The sequence below is a fragment of the Geospiza fortis genome, unplaced genomic scaffold (assembly GCF_000277835.1).
Source record: "Geospiza fortis unplaced genomic scaffold, GeoFor_1.0 scaffold221, whole genome shotgun sequence".
Taxonomy (NCBI): Eukaryota; Metazoa; Chordata; class Aves; order Passeriformes; family Thraupidae; genus Geospiza; species Geospiza fortis.
The window spans coordinates 2,270,180-2,292,939 of NW_005054395.1; the positions used below are offsets into that span (position 1 = coordinate 2,270,180).

General features: G+C 41.5%; 2 protein-coding genes across 2 annotated transcripts in view; one reads left to right on the forward strand and one right to left on the reverse strand.

Moving 5' to 3' along the window:
* CEP95 (centrosomal protein 95) overlaps positions 1–6,387 on the forward strand; it is a 19,082-nt gene extending 12,695 nt beyond the window's left edge. Inside the window, exons 15-23 of the mRNA XM_031060916.1 lie at positions 103–266; positions 548–640; positions 1,032–1,182; positions 2,295–2,455; positions 2,870–2,944; positions 3,431–3,583; positions 4,592–4,738; positions 4,828–4,899; positions 4,972–6,387. Coding sequence (XP_030916776.1) covers positions 103–266; positions 548–640; positions 1,032–1,182; positions 2,295–2,455; positions 2,870–2,944; positions 3,431–3,583; positions 4,592–4,738; positions 4,828–4,899; positions 4,972–5,148 — 1,193 coding nt within the window. The 3' untranslated portion in view covers positions 5,149–6,387. The remainder of the gene's footprint in view (positions 1–102; positions 267–547; positions 641–1,031; positions 1,183–2,294; positions 2,456–2,869; positions 2,945–3,430; positions 3,584–4,591; positions 4,739–4,827; positions 4,900–4,971) is intronic.
* Positions 6,388–6,922: 535 nt separating this feature from the next.
* Positions 6,923–22,760, reverse strand: part of SMURF2 (SMAD specific E3 ubiquitin protein ligase 2) — a 73,573-nt gene continuing 57,735 nt past the window's right edge. The window contains exons 10-19 of the mRNA XM_031060917.1: positions 21,763–21,921; positions 17,791–18,001; positions 16,271–16,374; positions 15,258–15,372; positions 14,666–14,844; positions 14,101–14,238; positions 13,608–13,728; positions 12,121–12,322; positions 11,075–11,150; positions 6,923–10,789 (exon numbers count right to left, since the gene is read on the reverse strand). Of these exons, the coding sequence (XP_030916777.1) occupies positions 10,690–10,789; positions 11,075–11,150; positions 12,121–12,322; positions 13,608–13,728; positions 14,101–14,238; positions 14,666–14,844; positions 15,258–15,372; positions 16,271–16,374; positions 17,791–18,001; positions 21,763–21,921 (1,405 nt within the window). The 3' untranslated portion in view covers positions 6,923–10,689. The remainder of the gene's footprint in view (positions 10,790–11,074; positions 11,151–12,120; positions 12,323–13,607; positions 13,729–14,100; positions 14,239–14,665; positions 14,845–15,257; positions 15,373–16,270; positions 16,375–17,790; positions 18,002–21,762; positions 21,922–22,760) is intronic.

Here is a 22,760-nt window from a genome sequence, read left to right on the forward strand (position 1 = left end):
ATACAAGCTCACAGGATGTGGTTCTGAAATGAGGGCCTCACATTACACTTCACTGGGGTTTTTTGTCTCAAATTTGACTCCGTGAATGCTCCTTCCCTACAGACACACCAGGTCCAAGGTACCCAGGCAGGCCAAGATCCCTCTCTCCAGCCTCTCCCTTGTCTCAGTACCAGGAACATAAACAGAGAGGCAGAGGAACAGGCCAGATAAAGACAATCCGCAGCCACCTGCAGGGAGAAAGGGATGAAAGAACAAGAAAAGCAAAGGTATTATTTATTTTTTGACTGGACCTTGTGGTAGTTCTTACCAACAGTTATAATAAAACCACAAAACCAGAACTTTTATGTAATGGGAGCATCTGGTCTCCTCTAGTAATCATATGCTGTTTTATCTGTAGCCTGCTGAGGAAGAGACTTAAACCCTGAATTTTGTAAAAATTAATTTAAAGTGGAAGAAGCTACTTTGACCCATGCAGCAACCAAGTTAAGAAGGTGGCTGGATGGACTGATTATTTCCTCTGACAAGTCCTTTTATTTTTGTTTTCTAGCTGGTCACTAAAGCTTATGAAAATGAGCTAAGAATTTTTGAAGCGAGGGAGAAACGGAGAATTTCCAAGCTCAGAGAATCTGCCAAGGAAATGGTAGGTGGTGCACTCTTGGGATTGCTGGTTGTGTTTTGTTTGGTTGATTTTTTTCTTTTTAAATTTGTCTAGATGGTCTGTCCAGACACTTTAGGGAACAAAACCTCCTTGACTTCCAGTGTCCTAGTTAGAACACTGTACAACTGAAGTAGTCACTTACTAATGTTAAGTGCTGCAGAAGAGCTGAGGTTATGCAATGATGAGATTTAACCTTTATTTGAACCCTGACCTGCATTTTGTAAATTCTGGCCTTCTGGAGAATCCAATGCAAGATGTCCAAGTTCTCATTCTAAAGTCTGAAAGACATTTAAGTTCTGATGGCCAAACTGTGTTCTGTCAGTGTTTCCCTTCTCATACCTGTTCTCCCATCTGTTTTACATCTGCTCCTAAGGAACAAGAGTACAAAGAAAATGTCTTTCAAGAACCTCCAAAAGTGTCTCAGCGAGTGAAAGTTTATTCTAGAAAAACCACACCTCAGTATCCCAAACACAGCCAGTGGATTCCAAAACGAGGGATCATGAAGCCAAAGCAAGCAGCTCCAAGTAAGAACTGCAAAACTATACTTGGTGGAAAACTGGCATCTTTTGAAAGCATGTGTTGAACTCCAAGAATAAAGGCACCAGTCCAACATATACCAGTCAGCTGTAGCATTTTCCCTTCTTCTGACCTCTATATGTCTGGATTTTTGTTAGGGAAGATAATGCTTTATGTAAATGTAAACCATCAGTGCACAATCCAATTGTGACCCATTTACTACTTCCTTAAAATCCCTTGGATTTTTTTCAGGGCTTTTTTCCATTGCTGCTACTCCTGTGCTTATTCCACTACAGTCTGAACTCTTCCTTTCTTATTTTTCTGAGCATGTATCAGATTTAAAATTGGGCCTGTGGCTAGAGCTGAGCCAGGTACAGGTCACTGAGCAGTTTCTGTCAGGACCCTGCCTCTGTGGTGTTAATGCTGCCACTGGTTCTGCTGAGCAAGTGATGCTCCAAGAAAGCCAAGGTGCAAATCCTAGGCCCAGTTTTGGTAACCAGCACTGTGCATGCCTATGGATAAGATCAGCAGATAATCTCCTACATATCTGGATGTTGCTCAGCTACACTGCCTTATTTTTATTCCAGTTTTTGAAGGCCATATACTTGGTAAATACCCTTTTGTTTCATCTCCCCATCATCTTTTCCTGCCAGAAAGATCAAAGATGTAATGGATGGGAATGAGGTGGTTGCAAACCAGTTTATTTTTTGCACGTGTTTACTTGACCTGGATCTGTCATTGCCACAGCTGTGCTGGCTTTATTTTAAGTTGCTGCAACCAGAGGGAGAGAGAAAGCAATCACTGATTAGTGATGGTCACAACCACATGAAGAAAGAAGGGGATACCTGTCTTAGCTGGATGTGGTGGGAGTAGGGAAATGACATCTGAGCTATAAAATCAATTCTTCAGAGAAAACAACAAAAGACTGGGATTGCTTTCTCTGCTTCTGTACTGGCAGGATGAGAAGTCCTGCTGGGCTTAGCTTGACATGGTATCAGCAGCATGGTGATTTTATACAGTGTTCAGTGTAAAATATTTCTTGACTTATGCTGACACTATCTGGTTGAATTTACAACTAAATGTATTCTCCATGAATTTATTGCTTACCTCTATCTTACAGTGACAATAAGAGACAATGACCTCCTCCTGCAGCTCCTGGAGGAGTTTCCCCACCTGCACATTTCCTCCCGTACTCTGAATAAAATGTGGCATCAGCAGCTTGCACAAACTGAGCACCTCAAGGCACCCTCTGCCAGACCTAGACCAAAACTCCAGAATGAAGTGAGTGTTCTCATTCTTACCTGCTGAATGTCAGCAGAGGTGCCCTGACAGGGCACCTGCACACCCACAGCACAGTGTGGGAGGATGTTCTGGGAGCTTGCTTAAATAGGGATGTACAGATTTACATACATAGGTTCAAATTTTCGTCAGCCACTTGAGTCTTGTGGTCCTTCTTTGATACTGGTTTCTTGAGTACTGCCTAGGGTTGCTATTGCTGTTTTAAAAGCATTTTGTAGTTTCCACTGCTAGTTCTGAACAGTCTTTTAGTTTAAAAGTGAGTTATGAAATGCAAAAGTTGATTAACTTAAACAAGGCAAGTCTCAACCCAAACCCCAAAACATAGCAGAGGGGCAATATTTAAATCTGCTTGTCCTGCAGCATGATGCAAGTAATGAGCTTTTTTTAAACCTCCAGGTTGAACAAGCCTTGAAGAAACATGAGCTGCTTGCTGCAATTATTAAGAGAGATCAAGATCACAGCAAGAGACTGGTATGTTCTTTGAAGAATATTTGTTACATAATGCAGAGATTTCACATGGAGCTATCTAAAATGCATATTCCCACATCATGAAAGTGGCTTTTTGTCTTATGACAACTTTACACTTTTTGAGTAGCTGTGGTCTCAAAATGCCACATAATCTGTCTGTTGTGCAGCTACTGGGGTCATGGGAATGGAATATTATTATTATTATTACACTGCAGTGTTGCTCTAAAAGGTAAAACAAATCCTAAAGAAGTGCAAGGAGGAGAAAAGTGCAAATTCTAACAAAGTGCAAGGAGGTTGTGTTGCAGCTCCTGTGACAGTGACACGACTTCACTACTCAGTGCTGACTAAGGCTTTACACCTTAACTGCAAAGCTGGGGTGTGGAGCAGGTCCTCAGTAAAGGACTCTAATTAGCACTGATTAACAAAGCTTTGCCTGCAGGGGTATCTGTGGGCAGTTTGGTGGTCTGACAGCTGCTGCTCTCCCTTTAGCAAGAAATCAAGCAGCGCATCCAGCGGCAGAAGTGGGCTCAGAACAAGGTGACCGAGAGGCGGCAGCAGGTGGCGCGGGCCAGGAAATACTACGAGGATTACAGGGTGCAGCTCCGGGCCAAGCTGCTGCGGGCCAGGACACGCGAGGAGAGGGTGAGCACTGAGCACCAGGGCCCTGCCCTGCAGGGGTGGAATTCTGTCCTGTCAGGACCCCAGGGCTGAGGTTGAGGTTGGGTAGTTCAATGCTTCACCAAAGCACAGAGCCAGGATGAAGTGGCTGATCAATCAAGGCCACAGATGAAATGGTTCCTGCTCTGGAAATGTGGATCCAGTGCAGGGCAAACCACTGTGAAACAAGAAAGGATGATTTATGGGGCTAAGAGGAGAGAAAGGGTGAAGTATCAGTGTGGAAAAACAGGGCTGGTAACATGAGAAATTGGGGAAATGAGTTTTCAGAAACAGTAGGATTAAGTTGTTCCTACAGTCACTATCCAAAGAAAACAATCTAAATCTTCAGTTAAAGGAACTGATCAAACAGGCAGCCTTGTTATTCAGTTGTGTTTGTAAAACAAAGTGGACTTTGTGACAGATATGATCTAATTATGGCTGGATGTCAGAGTGAGGGAAAGCAAGGAGAGTTATTACAACTCTGCAAGAACAGATACACAGTTGTCACCTTTCAAAATAAAAGATTAGAAGTTTACTGCATAATCCCCTGGTAAGGATTTGAGAACTGTTTGCCTCGAGCTGTGAGCTACAGCTGGTAAGTGTTCTTGTGGAGGAATGGAAAGCCTGAATCCAGGCTGGATTTCCTGCTGCTGGAAACCTGGATGAAGGTCCTGAAGTCAGACTGCGGAGTACAGGGTGGGTTGTAAATCACAGTGCATGTTCAAAGGCCCTGGCTTGCACAGTTGGGTCATCTGACTAAACTGACATGAAAAATTATTTTATCTATCAAAAGTTCAGCTAAATGAGTAATACAAACTCAGCTCAGCTGTATCTGCACCACCATTTCAGGTACATAATTGTGCTTTTTCATGGGCTATGGCCTATCCTCATGTAAACATCATTCTATCAGGAGCTAAAGCAGCTGAGAAATGTAAATGTATACTTACAGGTTCCTGGGAAGGTTTCAGGTTTGCTTTTTCTAATTGCTGGCAGATATTTAAAAACTTATTTGAAGAAGGCTTAGAAATTCAGAAGCAAAGACTGAGGGACCTGAGAATTTATGCTCGAGAGAAGCGCGATGAGCAACGGCGAGAGCACCAGATTGAGCTGGAGTCTCTGGAGAACTACTACAAAGATCAGGTAAATCTTCATCTGCATCAGGCCGATCAAATTTTTCCACTTAGAAGTCTTTCTTTAATTAGTTCAACTCACTCATGTGTTATGTTTAGTTTTCCATGCTAGCAGAAGCTATATCTCAAGAATTCCAAGAAATCCAAACCAGAGAGAAAGCACAAGCACAAGTAAGTACTCTTAATTTTTTCCAATTGCCTTTTCTTTCTACATGCTGTGGCTAATGTCAGTATATTCTTTAGATGCTACAAAAATCAAAAAGTGAAGTGAGATCAAAGATGGAAAAGGAAATACAGCAACTGCAAGCAGCAATCATGCACAATGATGATGACACCTTTTTTCAAGAACTGGAAGCAGACAGACTGAGATCCAGACTTCAGATGGCTTCCTTCCAGTACAGCCAAAGCCACTTCTTTTGACTTGGGTAAATGTCACTGCAGTCCTCCCTGGCTAAGATAATCAGAGTCTTGGAGTGTGAGGCTGTTTTTTTTCTCTAAAATACCTGTTCTGTCATTTTGACTGTCAGGAGTGTAGCTGCAGGGATCTGGGATCTCCACAGCACTTTTATGATCACCAATAAAATTTCTGAACTACTTTTTACCTTCCTGGCAAGGCTGGGGTAATGTTGGGCTCTACCAGAGGAAGCTGGGATGAAGTCAGAGTTCTTTAGTGAAGTTTTCCTGGTGGAACAGTTGGATGCTGAGACTCCTCTGCATCTGTGCTGGGGCTGTTGCTGCTAAGCCAATCTGACACCATTAGCCAGAAATCATGGATTGGAAAGCTCACAAAGCACAAGAAGATCTTTGAAAGAACATCAGAGGTTCAGGTATCCTGTGAAAGGCCAAGTTAGAGAATTCCTGCAATAAACCTGACAGAAGTAACTGGGAATTTAAATACATCAAGCAAGGGAAGACTTCTTCCACTCCTGCTTCAGTTGTGTTCACAGGGTTGGTGCTGCTGACTTGATAAAATACAAAGGTATATAAAATACTCTTTCTATGCCACAAATGCACTGGGAAAAGTAATTTGAAACAGAAAACAATGCAGATTCTTCTAAAGCTGTACATGATCAGCTTCTGCAAGAGGTGAACCCTGGGAAGGAGCTATGGACAGCATTCCTGATCTTCTACAGCCCACACTCACAGGTCCAGCCTGATTACTCCATCTTCACACTGACAGAACCAGAGTTAAAGAATGATTAAATATTTCACTAGTCAGCTTTGACCTTACTTCAGGCTGTAAGTTCTGCTCCAGGAGAGCAGGAGCTGCCAGCAGGCACTGCACCTCCTGTAGCATCTTGCAGAGCTATAAACAGTGCAGTGCCCAGCAGGAAATCCAGGTTTCACCAGCCAAACACTGGGGAGGTGCCAGCACAGAGGGATGAGGACTTGAACTGAGAACAATTACATAAAATCAAGCTGATACTAATGAATTCCATTACTGATACAGCGTGTCTGACAAAAGTGCAACTCTTAATTAGTTTGTCTTGGTAGTAGAATAGTTCTTGCTTAAAATTGCTGTGAGAGAAGTGATGTAGGAATGCTGGATTTAACTGCACTGTACATACAATATTTAAAGGTTGCCATGAGGGGGTGTCTCTGATGGAACTGACAACACACAGAACATTCACACTTATTCACTGAAAAAAGAGCTAAACAGGAAAAAAAGCCCCCAACATCTGAAGAGCTTCTTTTACAGATTAAACAAACCAGCCAGCTGTTACAGCATGAGACACCTCACTGCAAAATTACAGACCCAAAACCCACCAAAATCTCTCCACAACACCAGAAACACAAAACTCTGACCTATCCAAACCTTTTCAGGGATTTCCTGTAAGCCTGGCTAACTTGAAGCCTTTAAGGGACAATATTTGTCACCTAAGTTGATGAATTTTAGCAAGTCTTTACCAAATTTGCCTTTATTTCCCTCCAGGAAGATGGTGTAGCTTTGCTGAGTTTTGAGAGCAGTCTGTCCATCTGTTCTCCAGTGCTGAGATAAAGTCCTTGCCAAGCCATGCCAGCACCTGAGAGGCAGAAGTCAGAGCTGCTGTGTTTGACCAGAACATTCAGCACACTCCTCACTGGAGGTAACAGCACATAGCAAGTCACCAAGTTTCAAGTATTTTCTCCTGAAACAAAGTCAAGTTACTTAAAAATGACACTGTTACATTTTGAAGATTTAATTAAGAAACACTTAAAACTTTTAAAACCGTTGATGCTGTGGCAGTGCAAACAGCATACAATTTATTGCTCAACTTCTGCATGGGTACATACATTAAGTACTTAAAAACCATTTTATACAGATTTTTTTTTTTTGTTAAAGCTCATGTAACAGCTGGGTGAAAATACAATGATACCAATGCTAAAACACTCTGTAATAAATACAATGGAAATGATAAACTAAGAACTGTCAGTTCGTGGAGGAGTAATTACACTTGTATAAACTAATTACAACTACAGACAAAGAACTGAGGATGTGCAGAGCTAGGAACCTACTACATAGTGTAAAGTACAACAAATGGCACCTGTTAACTGGGTGGTGCTGTTTAAAAAGATGCTACATCGAGCTGGAGGATGGTGCTGTGACAGAGGAGCAGAGCTTGAACTTCCATCAATGCAGCCTTTTAAACACACCAGGAGTTCAGTACACATGTAGTGTTGTGGAACAGGAATTTCAAAACAGCTTGTGTGCTCTGGACTTTAGTACAACACAAAAATTTGGTACAAATAAATCAGTTTAGGGAAACTGAACCTATGTGCAAAAAAAAAAAAAAAAATTAGAATACATACTGTACAAAGCACCATTACAAAACTCTTTACAACGAGAAATTAAATCCTCTGAAACTCAACTGTGAACTGTATATTTGAAATCTACAAAAGTCACTGTTCATAATTAAACATTCATAATGAAAAGCAACAGCATAAAACCATGATGTGACATCTCTCTAAAACAACTAAAGACTGGATAAAGTAAAACCCAGTAAGAGGGACACATTGAAATAAATATTCACATTAATCATGGGGTGAAAAGTCCCAAGGTTAAAATGCAATATTAGGCTTAGCACCTTTTTGAGGGGAAAGTAGCTGACATGTTCTTGAAACAAAATTTTGGAAAGGAATCAACCCTTTACCACTTTCAGATAAACATCTGACTGGGTGATGAGGTGCTTTAGTTAAAGCTCTCAGTCTTTATGAAGGTAGAAAGGCACTCAAAATACTTGGTATATTCATCCTCATCTGTCAGCTATGGAAAGTTCAATGCAGATTTGTCTAGTTTTGCCTATAATATATTAAATTTACAATATCTGTAGCAGTTTAAAAAAATTCTCAATGCCATACCAAAATGTTTAGTAGAAAAACAGATGTACTGCTAAGGCTGCTGTGAAAATGAATGTAATTATCAGCTGATCTCGGGTCTCTGTTCTGCAGAGCTCATCTCCTCCCTCCCCAAAGGTGCTTTTGTGACAGCAAGGTGACCATAATTGTGCATTCAATAAATCCACCAGGCAGATTTTTGCCATGTTCCATGCCCAGGGAGGCTGTGGCCACAGGCTGGGCAAACACGGGGGATAAAACAAAAAAAAAACAACCAAACCCTTAAAAAATCACTTCTGTGAGTTCCATGACACTGGGGTGTGTCCTGTGAACAGCCCAAGGACCTGACTGTAAAAGCCCTGCAGCTGTTACTGAGCCCTCAGAGCTGGCAGGGGCTGAGCAGAGCTCTGGGCAGGGCTGGAGTGGCCCCACCAGGGCAGCATTTGGAGTGACAAACTCAGGGCAGGAACCTGCTGGGCTCCCCAGAGCTGCACAGGCACAGGGGCAGAGTCACTGCTGCCAGAGTGACCTGGGCAGCCCAGCAGAGATGCAGAAATAGCAGCCCTTCAACAGGAGTGCAAGAGTCCACTGAAAAGAGAACATGAAAAGAAAAAGAAAAAGAAAAAAGAAAAGAAAAAAGAGAGAAAAGAAAAAAAGGAAAGTAAGAAAAGATAGAAAAGGAAGGGAAAGGGAAAAGGAAAAGGAGAAAAAAGAAAGAGAAAGGAAAGAGGAAAGGGGAAAGGAAAGGAAAAAGGAGAGGAAAAAGGAAAGGAAAGGAGAAATGAAAAGGATCTGCTGTGTTTCCAGCCTGGCTGTCCCAGCAAGTCTCTTGGCTTTCTGTTTCCATCCCTAAGTAGCCTCATCCTGCAGCCAGCCCAGAAAGGGAAGCAAGTCCCTTGGAACAAACCTGCCAGCAACAGCTGTACAACAGAAATAATCAAACCAACATGTGGCTTTGGCTCACCAGATTCTCACCACAATTCTATAAAAGCAGTCCCTTGCCCACTATTCTAACACACAGCATCCAGTAGTAGTTTACTCACTGTGGCAGTCAGACTTGGCAAAGCAAAATTTAGTTTAAGCTCCACAGAACAGACAGTAAAGAGCTGGTTCACTGTGACTGACCCTGCAAACATGGAACAGCTGGTTACATCCCATCCCTTTAGCATTTTCAATACCTTTGACTTTCTTCTCATTGGCAGTGAAAAAATAGTGCAGATTTGATGATTAATTGTAACCTAAGTTACAAAAACAAAACACTGATTGGAAAAAAACTGCTACTTATTCCAAATATTCTCGTGGCTGAGAGGAGAAGGGCACTGTCTCTGAAGCAGCCTGATTTATCCACACACCAAGAGCAGATCAGACAGATCTCAACTGAGAATTTCCAAACTAACATCAAAGTTCAGTTCCCTCTACTGGTAGTGCATTTTATTCCCCTTTGAAGAGATCAACCCATGCTATAAATCATATATATACTTACTTCCATCCCTACAATCAATAAATTATGTGCTCTAACAACCTCATTTCCAAAGCACATTACACATATTTCAGTCAATACACCATTTTTCCTTAGCTGTAACTTAAACCCACGTGTCATGAGCAGCTGGACAGAGATTACATGTTTTACCTGATAAATCTTTAGCATCAACAAATACAGAATATGATTTGGCTGCATTCAAACAAACTTTGGTTGACTGGACAGGATGGATTCTGGAACAAACTGCTGACAGGCTTCTGCTGGCAAAGCCCATCAGTGCTTCAACAGCTGAAAAATGCAGTGTTTCAATTTAAGGTCAAAAGCAACAAAAAGTACTCTTGACAGACTTGTTAGAAAAATGCTGTTTAAAAAAAAAAAATCAAAACATCTACTGTTCATTAAGAAAAGGTTATTCCACATGTAAACACAAGGACTGTACCAAATAGTCTGTGTCACTCACTAGAAATTCTGCTGGAGGAATCTGACAAGTGATATAAATAGGACCCCAAAACGTCATATTCGGAATTCCTGCTTGAAAAATATAAAAAAGCCCCTGTGGCAACATTTACCTGGAATTTACATTGCAGAATATAATGGTTTACTATAAGAAAATGCAGTTAACATGTAAGTGGCTTTCATTAAAAAGATTAATGATTCTTTCAGCCAATTTTATGCAAAGTTAGAATAATCCAAAATATTTTTTTCCAAAAATAGCAGGTATAGATGCTGTTCAGTATCATACATTTAAAACAGGCTGAAACGTGACTTGTACCGACTGCTGAAGTTGTGTCTTGGTATCTGAGAATAGAAATCAGGTAGGCAAATATAATAGATTACCTCTTACAAAAATAGTAGTAGTCTTTAAGTATAGAATACTGCTTAACTGTTGAAATGTAGGAAAAGTCAGCATTCTGTATGTTCAAGATATTAGTTTTTAATAGCAGCTGAATGATCCTATGGCAGGAACCACAGAACCTATTTTCTTGAAATAAAAAAATTTAAAAATTAAAAAAAAAAATCCAAAAGTTGTCCTTTCCCTCCCAATGTCCTAGTGTAGAAAAGGGAAAGTTTCCTGTATTTCAAGCATTTCTTGAGTCTTGGCTGAGGGAAGGAAGGGCTTTCTGGCTGACAGGAGTATAAATAGAGTCTGGGAGAGGCTGGGAGGGTCATTCCACAGCAAAGCCACAGGTCTCCTCGATGGCCGTGAGCAGCTTCTCGTAGAGCTTCTCGTAGCTCTCGTAGGCAGGAATGTCGATCCTGTTGAAGCTGGGGGGAAGCACAAGCACAGAGGTTTCAGCCCTGCAGCCATCACTGCCAGCTCTGCCACACCTCACTGAGCTGCAGATGCTGCCAGCAAGGCTTAATTAAAGAAGGGAGGGCACCCAGCTCCATGAAACAAAAGCCATCTCCAGATTTCACACCTCTGCTGCTCCCTCAGGGACAGCTTTGATTTCGTCATAAGAGACAAAAGAAGTAAAACTGCTCCAAATGCTCTGACAGCAGATTGGTCTTTAAGCTACAGATCACAAGAGAGAACTGAGAAAGTCTTACCAGGTATGAGCTTTAGGCAAATTATTAGTGCTGGCATCAATCTGGTGTATTGTGAAGAGTCGTGGGCCTGCAGCACCTGAAAATCCAGAGCAGATCTTTGTTACTGTGTGGAATAACATGAAAGTCTTTGGTGCACTGCAATGAGAGAGCAACTAAAATACAAAGAGAAGCTCTGCACCAAGGAAGATGAAATCATAAAAAGGCAGGAAAAAACTGCAAAGTCTCAGTGGTTGTGAGACAGACCCTTCCTTGGCCACCCAGACAGCCCTGCAGTTATTTAAAGGAAAGATAAGGAAAAAAGCATTGATAAGGAAGAATAAATCAGCTTTTTCACATGGTGTGCTGCATAATGCCAACGATTTTTAATTTATCTTTTCTTGGCCCTCCTATACAACAAAACTGACACAGCTGTACCTGTCCCTGTTTTGTAACAGGTCTTGAACAGTGGCCAATTCCACTGAAATCCCACCGTGTCATAATGTCAATTCCTTACAATTTTATTAAATTAATCTGACTACTAGAAATCTCTTTAATGTCTCTGCTAAAGGAAAAAGACTGCAGCACAGCCATTGTTTAGACTTGGTCTGCACTGAAGATGCCACAAAGGACAGAAGAAGCTACAAATGTCCCAACCTGAGCAAAACTGATCTGAGCAGCCATTAGAAATACAATTCAGAGGGTCAGTGTTTCTCATGGGGACTCTGCTGTTATATAAGAGTCTGAGCTTGAGTTGTGTTACTGCATTTCAGTCTAAAAGAACCCCCAGAGCTGTGCAACTGATGAGGGCTTGTAAAAGTTAGGAATTAAAATCCTGGCTTCTGGAACCCCTCTAAGATCTGAGCTGATCAGAACCTCCTGCCAGAGAAGGAAGTGAAGAAATGAAATAAAAGAGCCATTTGCACTTTCTCTTTGCATAAGAAAGTACCGGACAAAAAAGAGCTACTGGTGATTGCAATCAGACATTAAAATGGCTCTTCAGAAGTCGCAGGGCAGCTGCAGCCCCATCTCCAGCTGCTCCCCGTGCTCCAGCACAGCCCCGGCGTTACCTTGCAGTGCCTTGAAGCCCTGCAGAGGCACCCGCGAGGAGCCGGTCACGAACTGCAGCAGCCGCGCCCTCCTCTCCTCGTCGAAGAGCTCCACAGCCTTCCAGAACCACTTCACGATGTTGCTGTCGGGGGTACAGTGTTTTAACCTGGTATTTGCCTTCCAGTCGTTAACATCGATTTTTCCCAGTCCACAAATGATGAGCTGTAAATTTAAAATAGATTTATTATATTATTTCATCACTGATCAGTATAAAAAATGGGTTTGGAGCCAAATTATGAAGAAATGATAGTGAAAAATGGACAGATTTTATACCAAAGGCAAATTATAACTTCTCCCTCATCTTAAGCAATGCAGAAATATATCTTTCTTGTTTTTTTTAATGTTACCTCTGTACACAAACCATTTTTCAAGTGGTCTCAATTCAAATTAAAAAGAATCCACACAACCATTTCAAGCTTAGACAAGAGGGCCTTGAGCTGTCAGTTAAACAGAAGCACAGATTCTACCCCTGTATGACAGTGCAGGAATAATTCACATTTGACCTCAGTATTTCTATGCAGTTTGTCTGGTCCAGCTCTGAAGCCCCAAAAGGAATCTTGTTCCTGTGATACCACACAAAGGACAGAGCTGGCACTGACACTGAGCTTTCAGTGCTCCTGAAGGGAGACCCACAATGGATCAGGTTCCATTCAGGGAGGCTGTGATCATAATTCTGAAGACATTTTTATGACTAAGAACACTGGACCTTCCCCCTTCTTATCCTACAGCTGCAAAATGGTTCAGGGTTAGCAGCATGGCTGGCTCACTGCTGGGAGTGAGAATATTTGGGATAAAGGAGGAGCAATCACCACGTTCCAGCCCAGGGATCACAAGCACATGTGAATAATTTACCTGTGGCCATTTTACATGGCAAACCCCTCAACTCAACAGACTGCAATTCCATTTCAGTTTAAAGCAAGCTTGGGATCTGTGGATTTGCCTTCAGAGGATATTGTTTGGATGCTGACCCTGACACTCTGTAGCACAGTTTGTGACAGCACCCTTCCTTCTGCTGGATTTACGGGGCCAATGGAGTCTGGCAAAACTGAGCTCTGCAAATCCCAGGTGCCTGACACCACACAGGGCAGTGCACTAAGGGCTGACAGCCTGTTCTCCTGGCAGCATTGAATTTCACATGAGGAAATGCCCTGGGAGAACTCTGCACCAGGACTCTGCCAGAGCAGTGACACAGCCCGAGGTCACTGCAGGTCCTCAGAAGGCTCAGAGGGGTTTGAGCTACAGGGGAGGGGCTGCAGCCACTTGTGCAGTTGCTGTGAGCTGTCACCTCCAGGACACTGCCACAGCTCTCATGGGAGGCACCCCCTGAGCTGCTCAGCCCTTGCCCTGCCCCTCATCCCAGGTGAGAGCACACCAGGACAGCCCCGTGTTCCTGCAGCTCTGAGAGCCTCATTACACCTGACACACAACACAACACTGCTGCACTGACCTCCAGCTCCTTCTCATCGAATGTCTTCAGCAGATGTTGTGGGATTACTTCATTAAATCCCTTCTGGAGCGCCAGAAACTGAGCTTCAATTCCTCGTAAAAACCGCCAGTTCACATAAAGTCTGTGAGCAAGTGCAAATTGGGTTTGTGGAGGATGTATTCAAATACAATAAAGCTGCAATTCAATTTATCCAGCCCCAAACCACGGCCCCACTGACAGGATTACAGCAGAGCACCGCACAACCCCCCAGCACAACCCCCCAGCACAACACTGACAATCACTTCAACAGTGTAATTGTTGAAGTAAATCCAGCACTCCTGTATCACTTCTCACACAGTAATTTTAAGCAAGAACTCTTCTACTACCAAGATAAACTAATTAAGAGTTGCACTTTTGTCAGGCAGAGGAGACTGTATCAGTAATGGACTTCATTAACAGCTCCTCCCCACTGTAGGAAATCGACAAAGAGCCCTGGGAAAAGCTCCTGATGTACCTGACATATTCCTTTTTGTTCTCCTCTGTCACGGGGATGCTTTTGCCGTTGGGTTTCAGCTCGTGCTGGATGATCTCCCCGTAGGCGTTGTGCTCCACACAGAACGTGTGGTCCAGGACCCCGGTGATGTCGTTCTCACTGGTGCAAAGAAAGCAGCAAATGACTGAGGGAAAACATATTCTGCAAATATATTACAGCCATGTTCTATCTGACAAAAGCACAATTTCATTTTTCAATGGCATTTCAAAGTCCTCCCTGGATGTAGAAGGTGAACAAGTTTTACTATGTTACATTTTAAAATCTTAAAGTTTCCATGTTATATTTTAATAACCTGTTACTGTTAATAATAGGTAAAATTAATAAATTAATATTAACTCCACACCCCCCCCCTAAAATTTGAGTAGCTTGAGCATTTTTGGCCTTAAAGAAGCTGAATTGTGTGAGAGTTATTTCTTAAATCTGCCTGAGAAGGAGATCAAAATACACCTCATTTCCAGGATTCAGGACCATTATCATGTAACAGAGACAGCCTCTAACACCCTGAGGTACCCTACAGAGTACATACAGTATCCAAACTAAGCTGTTATGGAGATCAGGGTCCACCAATTCCATGTCATCCAAAGTAATTGGCTTCCCAAGCAGCTGCTTGTAGAAAGGCAACGTGAAGCCGCCGTCAATGTAGTGCCCATGGAACACAGCCATCCCCATGATCCTGCCCACAAAGTGGAAATAGGACAAGTGTTCCTGGAACAGAGCAGAGACAAGGCCATTGCACTGAGAGAGACCCCCACTGCTGAGCATGAGACAAAATTTCAACACCCAGAAAAGAAGAAAACCCCAAGCCCACACCCTGTGTAGAGGTTTTGTTTTGTTTCATGGCACACTGAGCATTTCACTTCCAGTCCAGGAGTCTTACAAGTAACAATCAAACCGAATTTCTCTCAAAGGAACCATAAATTGACATCTGACAGAAAATTAAGAACAGATTTGAGAAGTCTGATCAGTGCAAAAAAAGAAACTATCATATAATTGTACAAATTCAGTGTCCAGCAGTACCAATTGTAAGAATTTGGCTGCTAAGTGTTGAGCCCTGTCCAGGTGTGGGTTTGATTTCTGGTCAGAAAATGCTGATTTACAGCACGTGGCACCAGCCCTACCGGGTTGACGGCGGAGTCGGGGTTGATCTGCAGCGTGTAAATATCATCTCGGGAATACTGGAAGAGCCCATAGTATGGATTCAACATTTCATGGGACAGCAGGTACAGCCACTCCCTAGAAAATAAAATAATTTATTGGTACTCTACAGACAAATGCATTCCTACACAGAGAATCATTTCAAAACAGTCTGATTTTTTAAAATCTTACTGTTAAACATAAATATGAAGGAAGTCATGTCTGAACATGCTGAGATATGGCTGAAATCAGAATTATTTTTACTAGCTCAGTAACCACACAACACCTGACAGCTTTCCAAGATGTTCCTTCAGGTTATTCACTTCCAAGAGAGTTTCTTGGAGTTTCTGATTCTCCTACATCCATTACACACTAAGACAAGACATTAGGTATTCACTTGAATATAAAGATGTTGGAATCAAAGCTTTTGATATAAACCATTTAAGGTAATGGATATATTTAGTTCAACTTTTAATTATGTGTTCACAAATCAGTAAATAATGGTCTGACAATTGGGCATGTCATTTTTTTATAAGGGAAAAATAACCTCAGACTGTTGACAGACTGAAGTTGGCCACCAACTGCTGGTGGCAACATTTTGCTTCAAACAGCAGTGACAGTTTGCAATAAAGCATATTTTTGGTTAAAATTGTGCCATAAAGCCAAGTATTTAGTGGTATATATTCTCAGATACCAAAATTTCACTAACCAAAGAAAAATATGTTAATTTCTATAGATACCAAAACCTCTCACATATGATAGAAATTTCACATGATGTGTAATTTGCATTTTACTTTCAATAAATTCGTTCTTTTTTTGATGCATTTTTTCTTTTACAATGCTACCTAGAGCTATATGTTCTTCTGACATTTGATCTGTTACAGAAATAAAGATAAATGAGAATATTATAAAAGAAGCTGGGCTGGTTGAGGCTTCAAAGCACAGGGGAGGCTGGCAGGGTTGGGTGCAGGGGAAGGACAGAGCAGCCACTGTTTACCTGGCCACACCTCCATAATCAAGGCCCTCCTCCCCACGGAATTTTATCATCAATCGTTTCCACAGGTCTTTTGGCCTCATCTTCATGACTTGCCTGTAGGATTCCTGTAAACACACAACACTTCCTTTTATTAACTGCTGTTTGCAGAGTAAAAGCTGCTGCTGTGTATTGGAAGTGAAGGGAGTTCCAGACTTGAGTCCAAAGGGAACACTCTTAAAGGGGACATTATTTTCCTGATCTTCATCAGTTTCTCAAATCACAGATTGTTTCTTAATTTTCTCCAAATGTGATAACACTTGTCAAATAAAATTATGAGAAGATGAGAAGAACCCTCCCATTAAATTTCCAGGGGTGAGCAGTGATTCACAATGATTCAGAACATACTCCATCATTTTCACATAACTTATAAAATAATTGTGTCAGTAAACTCCTTTTGTTTTCCATAAGGGCTCCTGGTTTTTGCAGCCTGAAAAGCCAAGAGTGGAGCTTGTACTCTGGGTAAAACACATGTGCCAGCCCCCAAGAAGCACCTTAAGCATGGAATCAGCAATGCCATCCCAGTAAATCCATAGGATTATTCCTCTGTCAGTAAGTGTTCCAAGGAAACACAGAAGGCAAATTGAAAGGCAGAACAAATGCAAAGGAATTAGAAAAAAAAGAAAAGTCTGGTTCTTATTTATGCCAAGTATCAGCCCCAAGCTCTGCCCCTACAGGAGAGAGGAGGCAGGTGGGTGTGTGGGGACCCAACACACTGAACTGAACAAGAACATCATAATTCTGTAGCCTTTCCTGCCTTCTTCCTTCAGTTGCTTACAAAGGGAAGACCAACACAAATCTTTCTTGGCTGGGAAAAACCGTGACAACACAGTGGGGAGATCAAGTTTGTGGGTGGGGTAAAAATGCAACAGGGATGGGTGGGATGGGTGAAAATCCTCAAAAGGACAAACTGTTCTCCAGAAAAGGCCAATGAATTATAAGCGTGTTTAGTCAACAGAATGATTCTGCTGAATCACATCCCAAAAGAGAATGCAGAGACCCCAGTGTGGGCATCTCCGGCCATTCAGAAGCCCAGACAGCTGTAAAACTGGTCTGATTCTGGACAGAGAATTCAGATCAATGATAAGAAACCCAAACTCTGAAGAGGAATCCTATTCAGTAGTAGTTTTACATAAAAGATCACTAATAATAGCGTTGAATTTTTAACATCCCCTCTAAAATACTCATCAGCTTCTCAAATACACGGAAGGAGGGAGACAGGATCATAAGACACATGAAGTGCTCGGACTCCTTCCCCAATCCCTGCATGGGCTGCACATCTCCAGCCACAGAGAAAGTTTTCCTTGATTTAGGTAGATACATCTATGTCAATTACATGACAGTGCTGGCATCCCCCTGGAATACATACCACGGTAAAATCCCAGTTTTAACTGCAGCCCCCGAGGTTCCATGTAAGTGAACAACTCCTTTACACAGCTATAAACAACCCCCCTGTTAAGAAACGGGTCAAAATCTCGAGTTACCTCAAAAATCTCCTCCCTGGAGACCTCGATCCGACAGTGGCCAGCCTGGGGCTGCTGCTGGGACAGCTCCTGCCGCAGGATCTTCAGTTTCTGCACCAGGTCCCGCTTGTAGCGCGGCACCGTCAGGCACTCGGCCTCGTCCGGGAGCTGGCACAGGGACACCACCTGCTGCTGCTGCTGCTGCTGCTGGTCCTTCAGCTGGTTCTGCCGGCTGCAAGCACACACAGCTGCCTCAGACACCCTGCATCCAGCCCCTGCTCTCTCCTGAAACCTTCAGGCATTGTACCTAAACTGCTTTCAATTTATTGTGATTATTACTGTGATTACACTGAAAACGTCTGGGGCCAGTAAAGAATAAATTCAGAGCGATTTCATCCTGACTAAAGACATATGGCTCTGTCTTTCTTGGCAACTATCAGGTGTTTTTAGGGCTTGTTATTTCTATTAGTGCTACTCTACAAAGTATGCAAAAGGTTACAGCACATACAATAAGGTATTATCCATACAATTTTACTACTAAGCTGCTGACACTGAATTTCTCAGAGACCGTTTCCATATTTCCTTTGCGTGTTTTCCCTTCCTCCATTTTAAAATTCAGGGATCTGCCAAACACTCTGCCTCTAATCTCCAGTCAATACCATAGTCTGTTTTAAATGGCTTGTCTGGAAAAGAGTAAGCTTACAAAAAGATGTTTGTACTGGCAGCTTGGCAAGGACCTTGTCCCTTGTACCTGGCCTAGTCTGGACCACAGGAATGTGGGAGTTCACATGGAACTAATTGGCACAGATAAACAAGTATTTTTACTAGCAATTCCAAGAGATTTGGTAAATCTGACTTCTTACTAGGAAAAGTAAATGGATCATGTTGCAGAGATGTTCTCTCTGTGTCCTTTCTTGTACACAGTGAGTGGATATTTTTATAGCTTTTTAGTATGGCATTCCCAAGCAACACAGGATAAAAACTATATTTTTAAAGCCTAAGAATATCATCTCTCTGTGGAGCACATGAGAAAACCCTACATTTACTGCATAAGAAACATTACAATTTAGAATGTTTTCCAGTGGAAGGCTAGTTCTTTTTTTTTTTAATATCAAAGATCAAAAAAAATAGGTGGAACCAAAGACTGTTTTAATGTATTTTATAACTTCATTTCATAAATAAAATTTATAATTTCAAATTATAATAAATTTATTATAATTTAATAATTTTAATGTATTTTATAATTTCAATGAAATTTACATTTCAATGTCTGTTTTGAGACAAGGCCTAGTAGAAAACTCTCCCGGCCAACCAAAATTCACCTCCAGACTTTTCCACAGGGACATCCAGAAAAATATAAATCATTGTAATAATTTAGATACACACTGGCTCTGGTCCTGTGGCTCTATGTCATTTGTGCCATGTGCATAGTAACTTTCACTTGTGATTAGTTTTAAATATGAATCTCATTTAAACTGTATTTACTTGATACAATATTAAAGCTAAATCTTTATTCTATCATCTGAATTTCTAATGCCATAAGGAGGACTAAGTGAAAACATTCCTTGTATAGGACTATCAGAGAAGGCCATATTTATCTACTGAAGTGAGCACCCCTCCATGCCACGTTTAAGGGTAAAAAGTCACAGTTCCCCAAAGCACAAAGCTAGACAGGGTCATTCTTAAAGGAAAGGTAATCTCTGAAATGAGCATGATTTTAGCATCAAATGGAATCGTTACTTTTCTCCACACAGTGCTTCCCAAAATAAGGAAGTGCTAGGATGAGAAAAATAAAATGCCATCTTCCAGATTTGACTAAAAATGATCAGTGCACTATTAGCTAAACAACCTGCAGTGCTCAAGGTCACTAAATCTCATTTCTCAGTTTGTTTTCACAGCTGAGTGACCATGCTTGATTCCACACAGTGCTTTAAGGATACAACTAAATACTTTTCAGGTGCCATAACTTATCAAAATTATCACAAACTCTTGGTCAATGTCTTAGAACAGAATTGGGTAACAGGTCTGATTATTTTCATAACTTACAATGTCATAACTGGAGGAGCAAATGGTTTTACTCAGCTCAATAGAAAAAGTATCACTGAGAGTGAACTTTTTCTCATGCCTCTGAACCTAAAACTCTATCACACCCATCCCACACGAAGTCTAAACTTATTTCTTAGATAATTTACAAAATGACAGGCCTAAGGCAAACTACTTTTTTTGTTTGTTTTTTAAAGAACAAACAAGGAGGTGGGCTCAAGGCAGGGGAAACTTTCACACATCCTGTTTGGTGTAATAAAAGAATAAACACCAAAAATGATTTATCAGGCAGCAGACTCTGCTGATGACACTGTTGGGTGAGTTTCTGAAATCCTTTCCCAATGAAAGACAGATGGACAAATGAAGAACTTCAGCACACTGCAGGAGAACTCTAAGTTTAAATAAATGCTAAATGGTTCCGTGATTCTGGATATTAAAAGTCAAATTGGATTTTGCAGCTAACAAAGGTAGCTCTGTTATCTGTCCTCCACAATCCATGTAGAACTGGCTACTGTGCCCTTTCTGCCATTTCAAAATAAACCCATCTGAGGAGGCCAGTTTGTCAAATACAGCCCAGTTCACTGAGCTTTCTACAGTTTCAGAATTGCACTGCTGTAGCCAAGAGGGTCTGAAGTTTTTCTTGAAGTAAAATAAATTGATTTTAGGAAATTTTCTGTGTTTCAAACATGAACCTGCTCCTTCACTGCTGATTTTTTTCAAGATAATTTTATTTTCAAAACCACCAGTTTCAATTCAGCTAAAATAAGTAGTGATTTGCTTTAAACTAAAACAAAACGAAAAAAAAAGGCACCCAAAGTGTCTGGATGATGGCAGCTTACTAAACTCCTGTAACATACACATATAAAACCAGTGATTTCTCTACCATATTTTCTGTATTTAGGCTCCTCTCCCTCTTGGGGTGTGAGGTTCAAGTGTATATTGAGTAAAGGCTAGACAGCTTTTGTGTAATGGATAAAAGACATGCTGTCTCCTGGATATGGCTTTCCATTCCTCAGCTTTGTCTTTTCGTGCTTGTTCCCATTATTCTTTCCTTCAGCTTTTCTTCCCAATGATTCACTTCCTTTCAGGACTATTCCTCCTACAGACTCCTCACCCAGGGCTGCCTGGCTTTCCATCCAACCAACTCTTCATTGTTTCTTCCACTTAACACCTACTCAATACTTTACAGGTGTTTCCCAAGAGTATTAAAAGTTATTAGCAGGAGAAACAATAGAATCAAACTCCCAAGTACCTAGTACAAGCTGTCTGAGAGAAAAAAACGAGAGAAAAAAAGAAATATTTGTTTGGTTTTTGGTTTCCATTTTTAGTAGAAAATCCCCAGTGTGTAATGAGTGCCTAGGGGATAAAACACGAGCCAGAATTCTTTTAAGTTTTCTCTTCTCTTCTTAAAACTGTGGGATGAAATTATGATATCAAAACACGAAGGCAGAAAAAACGCAGTTCCTCTTTTATCCTTTTTGTAAAACAACCGAGTTAAATTATTGGGGCCTTATTTTGAGAACATATCAAGTAATCCTACTCTAAAACTGAAGGCAGGAGCTGAGTTATTTCTCCTTTACTCCAGGAGAATAGCTGGGCACTTGTGCACCCCTTTCTAACTCACCAGCATTTGACACCACTGGCTCACACACAACTTATTTTAAAACAGGTTCTTCATAACTGAAAACTGAATGAAGTATAAAGAAAACAAAGTGCCTCTCTTGCTGTAAGAAAAAAAAATCTATGGGCCAATCTTTCCCATCAGACAGCATTTGCTTCCCTCCCTGTGTGCATCACAACAGCCACATTCCTGCCTAAATGCTCCTCCAGGCTTTTTTCAAGCTCATTTTTGCCGTGAAACAGTAAATTGGTGATGTGTCAAAGAATTACTCCTTAAAGGCTGCGGGAATGGCAGAGCGCATCCCGACCCAAAGCAGGCTCCAGACTCACTTTAGGACCAAGTGCAGGTTTGCAGAGAGCCGCGGGTCCGTGAACTGCGTCGTTCTGTTGTTATGGTCAACAAAATAAACCCTGCCCGTTGCTGTATTTCGGATCTCCCATCCAGGAGGCAGTGGACCAAGCTCTTCACAATTGATGTTGCTAAGATCCCTGTGAAAACAAATATAAAATGAAAAATACCTCAGCAATTGGCCTCCGAGCCAAACAAGTGTAAATGTAACAGAACAATTCCATGAAGTCTGAGAAAACGTATTGTTTCAGAAACCCGATCTGTTCAGCTGGAATCTCTGCTCCCAAGGTACAAGCCCACCACAGCAAAAACACACACCCCAGAACACATGCCGTGGGGAAAAAGTTCTTATCAAATAGCCCTCATTTCACAAACTAACTTCAGCTGTTACATTAATAAAGGCTTCAAACAAAAATAAAGACCATTGCCATATTTGTCAAAATGGAATTGCAGTTCTGCACCAATTCTGACAGAAAACATTTTTTAAAATAACATTAGTCACGTAAGGAGCTGTGAATCACACTTTAGAAACTCATACAAAACAAAACTGTATTTCTGAAGAGTTAGACTTTCCATGAAGAATTACACATGGGATGTGTATGGCACTGGCTGTTTTGCCCCAGAACCCCAGGAGCCTGTGGGAAGCAAAGAGCTCTCTAACAAACTATTTCAAATCAAGTGGATGAACAATGACTCAGCTCTGCCCTGAGCAATGCAGAGGTGGCTCAATAGGTCTCAAGAAAAATTCTGCTGAAATTAGGAAGATGTAAATTCATTCCAGAGCCTCACTGAAAACAAATGCTGGTCTCTAAAAATATTCACTGATTATTCATGGATGCAATTCACACCTCAGACTCCTCACACTGTCCAGTGCAGCTCTTCCCAAAGGTGTTCAGCTCTCCCAAAATCATGGGAGCTGAGGGAGGAAAGAGCCAAGGGACAGAACGCCTTAAATGGAAACATGGAAACAAATTCTGGG